Here is an 11,113-nt window from a genome sequence, read left to right as displayed (position 1 = left end):
TTGGATGTCTGTCCATGGTTCATCTAGTCTGGGTGCACTCAATACCAAGGTTTGGGAGCAGCCATCAAGTACAGCCTTTTCAGAAATACTGGCTATGCACCTCCCAGCCCATCAATCCGCTCTCTGTCAAAGATACTCAAGTCACCATGTTTTCTATAACTGGCAAATGTAGCCTTTTGCTGTGCATTTTACATTAACCATTAGGTACAGTATCACTTTATCATGTTATTGGCTGTAAGATGTCAGCTATTCCTAAGGTACTGATTGTTGAGTGTATATATAGTTGTAGGTGTAATTCTTTTCGCTCTTTAAAGTTTGTTTCCTCTCCATCCACACTGTATTTGCAATGTACAGTTGCTGTATATAATATCTAGGTAAAACATATTCATATGTCCTCATTCACCTTATTTAATAAGAGCCGTAATTGATTACAGTAATCCAAATAATGAACATGCTCATTATTCATGAGCTGCTTTTGTAAAATATGGCTGCTTCTTTCATCTGTTTACTATGTCGTATTTAGGTTTTATTTTACTGTGTGTGAACCCAGCCTAAAGTGGCTAGACATTCATGCAGCGAGCTGGGGTACTTGGAAGAGAGTGAGGGGAATGAGGAGAGGATGATGGTGATGGTAGTCTCTCCTGAGTGTGGCGCTGAGCTCCTCTGTGAGGGGATGCACTGAGGGCTGCAGAGTGAGGGTGTGCTATACCTGCAGGATAGCTGGATCTTGTCACGGTCACAGGTGGGCACGAGGGCTTCTGCAGGTACAGGGGAACCCTCTGGCGCTTCCCTAAGTTCTCTCTCTCTTCTGTGGACTACTGCAGAGGTTCCTGTAGGGGGGCTGCACCTGTATGTATGGTGGTCAATCATGTGGAACTGTAGTTCCCCCGGGGCCAACCCAAAATACTGTGTCCGGTACAATGGCCCTTGATGATGGTGTGGTGCAGATAACCAGGACAACAGGGAGACAAGGAGGGAGGCAGTATAACAATAACTCCTTTACTGATGGACTTGCAGGTGTTTTACAGTCCTGTGGCATACAGCAGTTAATACTGGCAGCCTTGACTGGGTTACTGCGCTTGTGGAGAGTCTGGTGGTGTGTGGAGAGGTGATCTGCCTCAGATTCTGGCCTGTCAGTACGAGTGGGACGCTGGTGGGCACTGTAATCTTGTGGACCTCTTCCCCAATGGCGCTTGAGTCTGTTTTCCCTCTGTGTCAGCTAGGGAGCTTCCTGCTTAGGTTACTGGGCCGGGCCTTAGGCCACAACTTTCGGGTCCCAGAGGTATCCAGGGGTCCTAGTCAATCTTACCCCCCGAATGTCAGGAAGATGGGTACAAAGGCCTCAGTTAACTCTGCTCCCTTTTACAGCCAAGTCCGTCTACTTAGGGTGTCGGTCTTTAGGATTCCCACTGACTGTATATGTGCTGCCCCTTTCCTGAGGGTGCACCTGACAAACTGTCTCTCAAAGTCTCTCTTTTCCTCTCACCTCCAGCTGTTTTCTTAGGCTGCTCTGTTCTTGTTCCCCTTAGCAGCTTTGCTCTGTGGTGATGGTCTCTCATGAGGTGATGTTGTTCCCTCAGCAGCTAGTCACTTGTCTCACCTTAAGGCCCCGTTCCCACTGAGCAAAAGTCATGTTCATTCTTCAGCGCGTACAGAGCAGGAGCGCGCGCCTCCCATAGACTCCCATTATGACCGGGAGGCTAACGGCATTCCGCGGCGGACAATTCCGTCGCGGAATTCTGCTACTTTTGCTCAGTGGGAATGGGGCCAAACACTGCAACTGCCAACCTTTTATGGGGGCCTATTTGCATACCCCGCTCACTTGCTGACACTTTCTAGGCTCACAAAACTACCTAGAGCAGTTCCCACTAAGGACAGGAGGTGTCGCTGTTTTGTGTGGTGTGCAGTGAAAAGCATGTAACCCATTCTCTGCCTGCCAGTTACACTGGTACAGAGAAATACACAGAACAGTTGAACATAAGACATGTTACCTCCTAGAATACACAATAAAACACTTGTGGACAGGTGCCAACCTCAGCCCAGCCGCAGGAATTACTCTCTGGTATACTACATTCATACATGGAAAGCCTCGGCCTCTTGGCATAAAGTATACACTTTCTTATATTCTCTCCTGTATCAACTATTACAGCTAACTAGCTGACGACATTTCCTGATACTAATACTCTGATGTGTCTACCTTGATCGCAGTGGTGAACCTCAGGATGCCAAAAAGTCTTTTGTTTCAAATGTATTAAAGGATATACAAAGGAAGAACTGTAAAAATAGTTATTTGTCAGGTCTTTGTTCTTTTTATGTCCGTCTATTATAATGGTTTTATTAAACAACTGGTGACATGAATAGTCACAAAATATCCTTCCACATAAAGGAATTTCTGGACTACAGACAATTTTTACAGTGTTTATCAATACTCCGCTCCTGGAATCCTGATATCAGACTTTTTATCTGGTACTTAGAGGGGGTTTGCTTTCTAAAATTAGATTCCCATGTCCTCCCCCCACTTGGCTGGCCACACTATCTACAATCATACTGCCATATTATCGGTAATCGCCTCCTAAAGGTTGTCTTTGATATCAAATGTCCGAGTCCAACTTATCACAATGAGGGGCCTTACCCTTCTCTTAGTAATTAGATTGCATTTGCTATGTGGAGTGGTGGTATACCTGTCATTCAGACGTTTCAATTCCGGAAATGAAAAACTGCTACAAAAAAATGTTTGCATACATGCCGCTTTAATCCTGTTCATATCCCCTAACAACAACCACCGTTTTAAAATCAAGACCATCCTGCATTTTCTGTCCCAGAGCTCAGTGAAAATGATAGAAATAATTTCCCTTAATTGTTACACATATTACTGTCTTCTGCCCCCTCACCCAAGGCAACTAGTACTAACACAGGGGTGCCTTTTTTCCACTGTTCACTACTACTGTATTCATGAAGAAATAACCAAATAGTATTAGCCACCTTATAATAACCACATCGAAATATTCAACTAGCTTCTATTCTACCAGACAAACAGCAAAGTCTGTGATGTTCCAATCATACAGCGATGCAATTTCTGCATGTCGCCTAAACAAATGTTTTCACCTTAGTGGCCCTAAGGCTAGAGCTACATGGTGACACAGCAACAAATCACATGGCCAGAATATTTTATGAAAATGGTCTATAACTCACTTTTGTGAGACTGTATTACAGATGTGATTTGGCTGTAAAAAAAAAAAAAAAAAAGCCAAATGGCAGAAAAGTTGCAAGCAGGTCGTAATCATTTCCATTGGTAACCATGGTGACAAAGTTCCATGCGACTTTTCATCTGCAACTAAACATCTATTAAATATAGGGGTTGTCATAGCCGTGTTGGGTCATTAGTCACAACACAACCACATTTTCAATAATTTCATGTTATGAATCCAATGTGGCCCTAGCCTAACACAATAATCTAACACAATACTCTTACACCATACTCTATAGCAGGGATGGGGAACCTTCGGCCCTCCAGCTGTTGCAAAACTACAATTCCCATCATGCCTGGACAGCCGAAGCTTTAGCTTCGACTGTCCAGGCATGATGGGAATTGTAGTTTTGCAACAGCTGGAGGGGTGAAGGTTTCCCATACCTGCTCTATAGCCCTGAACTGCAGTAACTCTCCCTATCTGTGCCAATACATGCAGTCAGATGAGAATAGAAGGCAGAACAGAAAGGATCACAGAGCAGTCCTGGTTTAGTTAAAAATAGGACCAGTAAAAACAAATCATTTATACCAAAAGAGAAAATATTATGCCGTTTGCAGACCTAAATTCCTGTAGACCAGAACCTATTTATACAATTGCTGCAATATAATTAGTTGTTAATCTGATGCTACTGTATTTCTAAATCCAGAGCAGATCCAGCAGCAGGGCTTGCTGGTGAAACATATGCAAGGAAACAGGGAAAGGACAGATTAAAGCAGTCAGTGACATGCTGCTGGGTGCCAAAGCCTTAACCAATGAGCGCACTCACTGTTTTCATATGCAAATGTTTAAAGTGAACAGAAGGTCATCACTGCTTCATGCAGCTTGCAGAAAATCATATGAAGAAAGGGAGAGAACATAGGCTGGTGCTGCTCCACACTCAACAGGGATGACACAAATACATTGCCAGAAAAGAGGCTTCCACAAGCAAAAGACGAAGCACCATTCAATCATCCGGGAGTGTGCAGTACATGAAAGGCACATTTAGATGGAGGTATAAGATTTCTCAAATTATTTAATAATGACTTCTTGGATGCGATGCATGTTTCCTATTCCTGTATTAAGTGTAACCCTTCTGTTGTTATATTATAATTATAACAATAGTCTCATAAAGAGGAAAGCTTTCCACAGGTTTAATGCAACTGAAGAAAAAATCCTTTTAGTGGAAGCTTGTGATGCACTTATAAGTGGACAAAAATCTCTATTTGAACCTACAGTGATTAACTCCCACGAAAGGTCGAACTGTCGAGATTATGTAAAGCGCAATCGCTACATCACGGCTCCCCTGTCAGATGAAGAGGCTGATTTTCCTCTAGCTTACATGATGACAGTGCACAAGGAATTTGATACCTTTGAAAGATTGTTTAGAGCTATATACATGCCCCAAAATGTATACTGTATCCATGTGGACGAGAAGGCAAGTGCAGATTACTTGCTGGCAGTAGATGGTTTAGTAAATTGCTTTCCTAATGCTTTTCTCGCCTCAAAAATGGAGCCTGTGGTTTATGCTGGAATATCAAGACTGCAGGCTGATCTGAACTGCCTGAAAGATCTGCTGCAATCAGATGTGCAGTGGAAATATGTGATCAATACCTGCGGACAGGATTTCCCTTTGAAGACAAACAAGGAGATTGTGCAACATTTAAAGAAATTTAACGGGAAAAATATCACCCCTGGGGTGCTGCCTCCAGATCATGCCATCCCTCGCACCAAATACGTCCATCGTGAGGATATAGTGCATTCTTTTGTGCTGAGGACCCACATTTTAAAGCCCCCTCCTCCTCACAATATCACCATATACTTTGGGTCTGCGTATGTGGCCTTGACAAGGGAATTTACGAAATTTATTCTAGAAGATCAGAGAGCTTTGGATCTACTGAAATGGTCTAAGGACACTTACAGCCCAGATGAACATTACTGGGTTACACTGAACAGAATACCAGGTATGTCGTAAAAATTGGCTAGATGCAGTCTGGTTGTTTTGTGTTACAGAGATTAACTCAAAATAACATTCTTTTAGAAAATGTATGTATCGTTTGTTATATATACTGTACCTTAGAAATATTTGCATTGTTTGTTAGAATGTAGCTAGTGGGCAACTTTGTTCTGTCTAAAATATTTTGCTAACTTTTGCTTGAATATATGACCTCTATGACTTTTGCACTATGTGCCTATTACACCTATTTTATTCAGCCTTTCATTGTTTCTATTTTAACGTCAAGGCTATGTTCACACACTGTATTATTGCTCAGTATTTTGGTCAGTATTTTGCAACCAAAACCAGGAGTGGAGTGAAAACACAGAAAGGCTATGTTCACACACTGTTGAAATTCAGTGGATGGCTGTCATTTAATGGCAAATAATTGGTGTTATTTTAAAACATTGGCTGTTGTTATTAAATAACAGCCATTATCTGTCATAAAATGCTGACCATCCACTGAATTTCAACAGTGTGTGAACATAGCCTATCTGTGTTTTTAATCTACTCCTGGTTTTGGTTGCAATATGACCAAAATACTGAGCAAAAATACTGTGTGTGAACATAGCCTAATAGTAAATCCACCCTGGTTTGACACTTCTACTTTAATAGTGCTATATAGTTGTTTTGGATAACATTATTCTAACATATTGAGAGCTGACTGTGGACTGTACTATTACTTCACTGTAGATGTAACAGTCTCTGTGGTCCAGCCCAGAACTTAACATATAAAAGTTGACGTCCACTACTTACACATTTTGCTGTAAAATTGCACATTTTTAGATTTAGGCTATGTTCACACTACGTAAAAGTACAGCCGTTGTTGCCATCGGCAACAATGGCCGTACTTTATGCAGTGTTTGCCTACATTTCTATGGGATCCAGGCCGGAGCGTATACACATCGTATATGCTCCAGCCGGGATCCCGTGCGTACCCGCAAATAACGGACGTGTCAGTTTTCTGCGGCCGCATTTCAATGAATTGCGGCCGTAGGAAACCCTGTCAGTTTACACAATGAAGCGAGCGGCCGGAAAGATCATCCGGTCATGGAACGGCCGGTCTCATACGTAGTGTGAACAAAGCCTTAGGTTGAGTTCACACACAGTATATTTCAGTCAGTATTGTGGTCCTCATATTGCAAACTCAACCAGTAGTGGATTGAAAACACAGAAAGGATCTGTTCACACAGTAAATATTTTCTGTTATTTTAAAACAACGGCTGTTGTATTGAAATAATGGCAGCCATCCACTCAATTTCAACAGTGTGTGAACAGAGCCTATCTGTGTTTTCAATCCACTCCTGGCTAGGGTTGCAATATGAGGACCACAATACTGACTGAAATTTACTGTGTGTGAACCCAGCCTCAGGCTATGTTCACACTGCGTATGATTCCGTCCGCAGTGCGAACTGCGAATATACGCACGTAGTTTTGAGGTTGATGCGTTCGCTTGAAAGTATACGATATACGCCCGCACAATGCACACTACGTATGAGCTTATGGCCGGATCGTATACGGCGCCGTGAAAAAATGAACAAGACCATTGTTTGAGGACAGAAATGTTGAAACTCACGGCCGTGGATTTCCATGCGGTCCCGTACGAAGTACTTATTTCAGCTAAACTGAACTTGATTTTTCGATCCAAAAGGTTCTGTGTGGTTTACGGGGCTGGGCGAAGATTTCCAAGTAAATGACCTGTTTCAGATCGCTTCGTAACAAGCTAGGGAAGCATAACTGTACTACGGGCGTACGTTCGCGGTTCATACGCATCCGGCCGCATGTCTATTTTTCCCACACCCGTTGTTTCAGCCGCACATGTACGGCGGCATACGATCTACGGACGGAATCATAGGCAGTGTGAACATAGCCTTAGGCTGCATTCACGCGTTCTGTGTTCCGCACGCAACACGGATGTGGAATGCCTGTAACAGACTTCTCCCCCTGCCTGGGCAGCATCTGTGATAAGATGCTGGGAGCGGGGGAACTGTACAGATATGCGCCATGCTGAAATGACAGAGCTGCTTGGCTGATTCATTACAGCTCGGCGCATATCTGTACAGTTCCCCAGCTCCCAGCATCTTATCACAGATGCTGCCCAGCGGGGGGGGGGGGGGGGGGGAGAAGTCCGTTACAGGCATTCTACATCCGTGTTCCGTGTTGAACAGGGAACGTGTGAATGCAGCTGAGCAAAACTGGTGGAATTCCGCAGCAGAATCCCGCCAGCCTCCCTGTCATAATGGCACTCTATGGGAGGCTTGTGCGCCTCCTCTCTCCGCACTGAAGAATGAACATGTTATATAACTTTGTATTGTGTGTTAATTAAGCAGAAAAAGTAAATGTCCGCACTACCCCTTTAAAGTAAACATATTGCAAATGTCTAACCCTTATTGTTCAAGGTCAAAGAAACCACCTGTCCCAGCTTCTAGAGGCCAAAACACCCAACTATACACTTAAAATAGACTCTAAGGCTATGTTCACACACCGTGAACATCCGGCCGTTCCGTCACCCCAGCCGAGTCACGGAACGGCCGGTCTCTGCCCGGATCATCGCGGCCGGTACTTAAGTACCAGCCGGATGATCTGTCCGGCCGCATCAGAGCGCACCCGCATCAGAGCTTCCCCCTGCACACTATGGAGCGAGCGGCTGGAGCCGCTCGCTTCATAGTGTGAACTGACAGGGTTTCCTACGGCTGCAATTCATTGAATTGCGGCCGCAGAAAACTGACATGTCAGTTATTTGTGGGGCTGACGGGATCCCGGCCGGAGAGTATACGATGTGTGTACGCTCCGGCCGGGATCCCATTGAAACTAAGGCATTGTTCCAGCCCAAACTATGGCAACAACGGCCGTAGTTTCACGTAGTGTGAACATAGCCAAAATATGCAAACCAAGTCATACTGTCGTTGTATGTCAGTGGAGTACCCTGGAGTAATGTGCCCTTACTGATCAAGCATTGTGTGCATAATTATTAAGCACTTTATTAAATATACATATTCAATGCTTGTTGTCTATTCAGATTATAGAACTACTTCTAATGCTCTTAAACATTTATACACCTGAGAACCACAAATATTTATACACAATTCAAATGCAAGATATTCCCTCATGCTACACCTACAATGACTATCTATGCTCAAAAGGAATTATCACAAATGTAATTTTATCACAAATCTTTATTAAATACTATCACAATAAAACAACATAAAAACAAGACTTGGGGAGGCGGGAGGCCATGTTACTGGGACAGTTCCTGTCAATATAAAGTGCTAGTGCATCATTACAGGTTTACTAATCCATTCCTACAGCATAAATGCATGTGATAAAGTGCAGCAAAATATCATGCTATCAGTAAGCTGAACAAATCATAGACCATATTGTTTATATAGATGCACAAAAGCACAACGCCGTTTCGCTCCTGCTTCGTCAGGTCTATCATTTGTTGAGCATACTGATAGAATGATATTTTGTTGCACTTTTATTACGTACATTTATGCTGTAGGAATTAATTTGTAAACCTGTAGTGATGCACTTATATTGTCAGGATCTGTCCCAGTAATATGGCCTCCCACCTATATACAAAGCTATAGAGCAATAGTCCTATTGGTTTCTATGGAACATGTTATGTTGTAGCTTTGTGTTACAGTTTTCCCTGTCAATCTTTACTCAATACCCTATAATGAGAATGTCATAATTCAACATAATTTTAGAAATTTTTGCACATGTATTAAAATAGAAAAACTAAATTTTGCAGGTTTAGAAGTATTTAGACCATTTGCTGATTGTGATTTTCATGCTGAGTGAACCACAAGTAATTGGCCCAGTCCCTGGCACTTTCTCTCTGCCCCACCAGGTTTGATTGATCACTTCCTGTTTAGGTCTAGAATTAGATCTATTAGTCAAGGTTGGTCCTGATCACCAATGGTTCCCTTGTAGGTTCTCCTCTAAATACTGTCAGGAAGGCTGTTGCAATATTACACACTTTCAGATTGCTGGTACCCTTGAGACGAAGAGCCCAGTACACCTGCAATAAAATAAAAATTATATATACAGTATATAAATCATACACATTCACATACCTGCAAATTAAAAATTGAAGGGGAACTATCAGCAGGTTAGATGAATCTAACCTACTGATAGCTCCCTATTGCATATGGAGCGCTGAGGAGGAAGGTATGTGTCTTACCATCCTCCTCTGGCCACTACTTCCCAGATGGGCCCCACTCAGCAGTATAACCCACTCAAAAAATCCTTGGCCACAGAGTTGTCCCGTCTTAGTCAGTGATTTGATGAGTATGCTGTCACTGCTGGGACAGGTCAGTTTTGGAAGTAACATCCGAAGCGACCAGCGGAGGACCTAAAGATATCACAGAGGGAATATGGAAGGTGAGAATAGGATGTGTATAGAAATTGTTATTCACTGGTGAATCTCCACATTTATCTACAAGTGACCTTACCCAAACGGATGTGTATATAAGTGCACTTTTGCTGAACATTCTATTTGGCACTTGTATTTTTTTTCACAAGACTGAGGTCTGACTTTATTTATGGTTTTGATGTGAGGTTTGATGCCCGTTTAGACTTGTTTAAACTTGGTGTTTCATGTCTGCCTTGTATCATACTTTATAGGGATCTATTTGAATAAAGGATTTTTTTAAACGCAACCGTTTGTATACATGAACTTTTCCCCCTTTTTTTGTAGTGTAACAAAAAAAAAATCACCTTTGCTGTTTTTTGTTTGTCTTGTCTCTGAGCAAAAGGTCAATAAAGGGGTTATTTAGCATTCAAAAGCATTTTATATGTTGTTGCCCACATAAAATATAACAAATATCTTATGCTTACTTCTCTGTACTCCCCTGGTGTCCTTCTGCAGTGTCTTTAAGCGCCCCATTGACTCTCAGATGACTTATTCAGCCAATCACTGACTGAGATAGAACAGCGCTGTGGTCACTGGTCACTGGTCTGAGTGGGCTGCCACTGCCGAGACGATTTTCAGTCAGTCATTGGGGGACCCAGAACCCAAAGATATAGCAGGAGGACATCGGGAGAACTTGGAGAGGTAAGAATAGGATGTTTGTTATGCTTCATGTAAGGGCAACAACAAATAAAAAGTGGTGGATAACCTGTTTAAAACAGTCATGTTTTCTAAAATGGAAACAACAAAAGCTATAACTTGTCCTACATTAAAAATCCCTCACACAGGTCTGTCAGCAGAAAAAAATATATACGGCTTTCAGAAATAGCAGCACAAAAACAAAATTATATTATATATTTTGTTATCTATTTTTATTTGGTTTTAGGTGTATTTATATTAAGCTAAAGTAGGTAAATATAAAAGAAAGGTATATACATTTGTTATTGTCATAGCTGTGCTAAAGAAAAAAAAAAATATATAAAATTAGCTATGTTAAAATTGCAAGTTTTTTTCCATGCCCCCAGAAGGAGCTAATAAAAGCTAATCAAAAAGTTATATGTATTGTACACCAAAGTTGCGGCATTGAAAATTGTGGATCTCAAAAATCAAACCCTCATATAGCCGTGACAATGAAAAAAAATGTAAGTTTTAGCAAAATATTGTTGCACCCTGAATACTAAAGTAGGCTGCATAGGTTTATCAGTTGTATTATTATTATTATTATTATTATTATTATTATTAGAAGGATAGAAAATAAATGTCTTGTCGGCTTCAATGGCCAACATTACATTAATTACTATGGAATTACAGCCGGAGTGTGTTCAATATCTATTGAATAGTGGCCGCACAAAATAGACTGTGCAGACAATGTAAAGTACAGCTCTGGATGCACTTTCTATTGTCTGCTATGGCTAATTGGAGTGCAAGCACACCCTAATGTGATAGAATTACAATTAAAAAGAAGTGATGTTAACCCGG

The 11,113-nt window shown here is 41.9% G+C and overlaps 1 protein-coding gene across 1 annotated transcript in view; it reads left to right on the top strand.

Annotated features, from left to right (window-relative positions):
- The first annotated feature begins 3,945 nt into the window (after window positions 1-3,945).
- The window catches only part of LOC138783378 (N-acetyllactosaminide beta-1,6-N-acetylglucosaminyl-transferase-like), a 55,540-nt gene continuing 48,372 nt past the window's right edge, over window positions 3,946-11,113 (top strand). Inside the window, exon 1 of the mRNA XM_069958032.1 lies at window positions 3,946-5,188. Coding sequence (XP_069814133.1) covers window positions 4,267-5,188 — 922 coding nt within the window. The 5' untranslated portion in view covers window positions 3,946-4,266. The remainder of the gene's footprint in view (window positions 5,189-11,113) is intronic.

This window comes from Dendropsophus ebraccatus, chromosome 2 (genome assembly GCF_027789765.1).
Source record: "Dendropsophus ebraccatus isolate aDenEbr1 chromosome 2, aDenEbr1.pat, whole genome shotgun sequence".
In the NCBI taxonomy this organism is placed as follows: Eukaryota; Metazoa; Chordata; class Amphibia; order Anura; family Hylidae; genus Dendropsophus; species Dendropsophus ebraccatus.
This window is presented reverse-complemented; position numbering and strand designations above follow the sequence as displayed.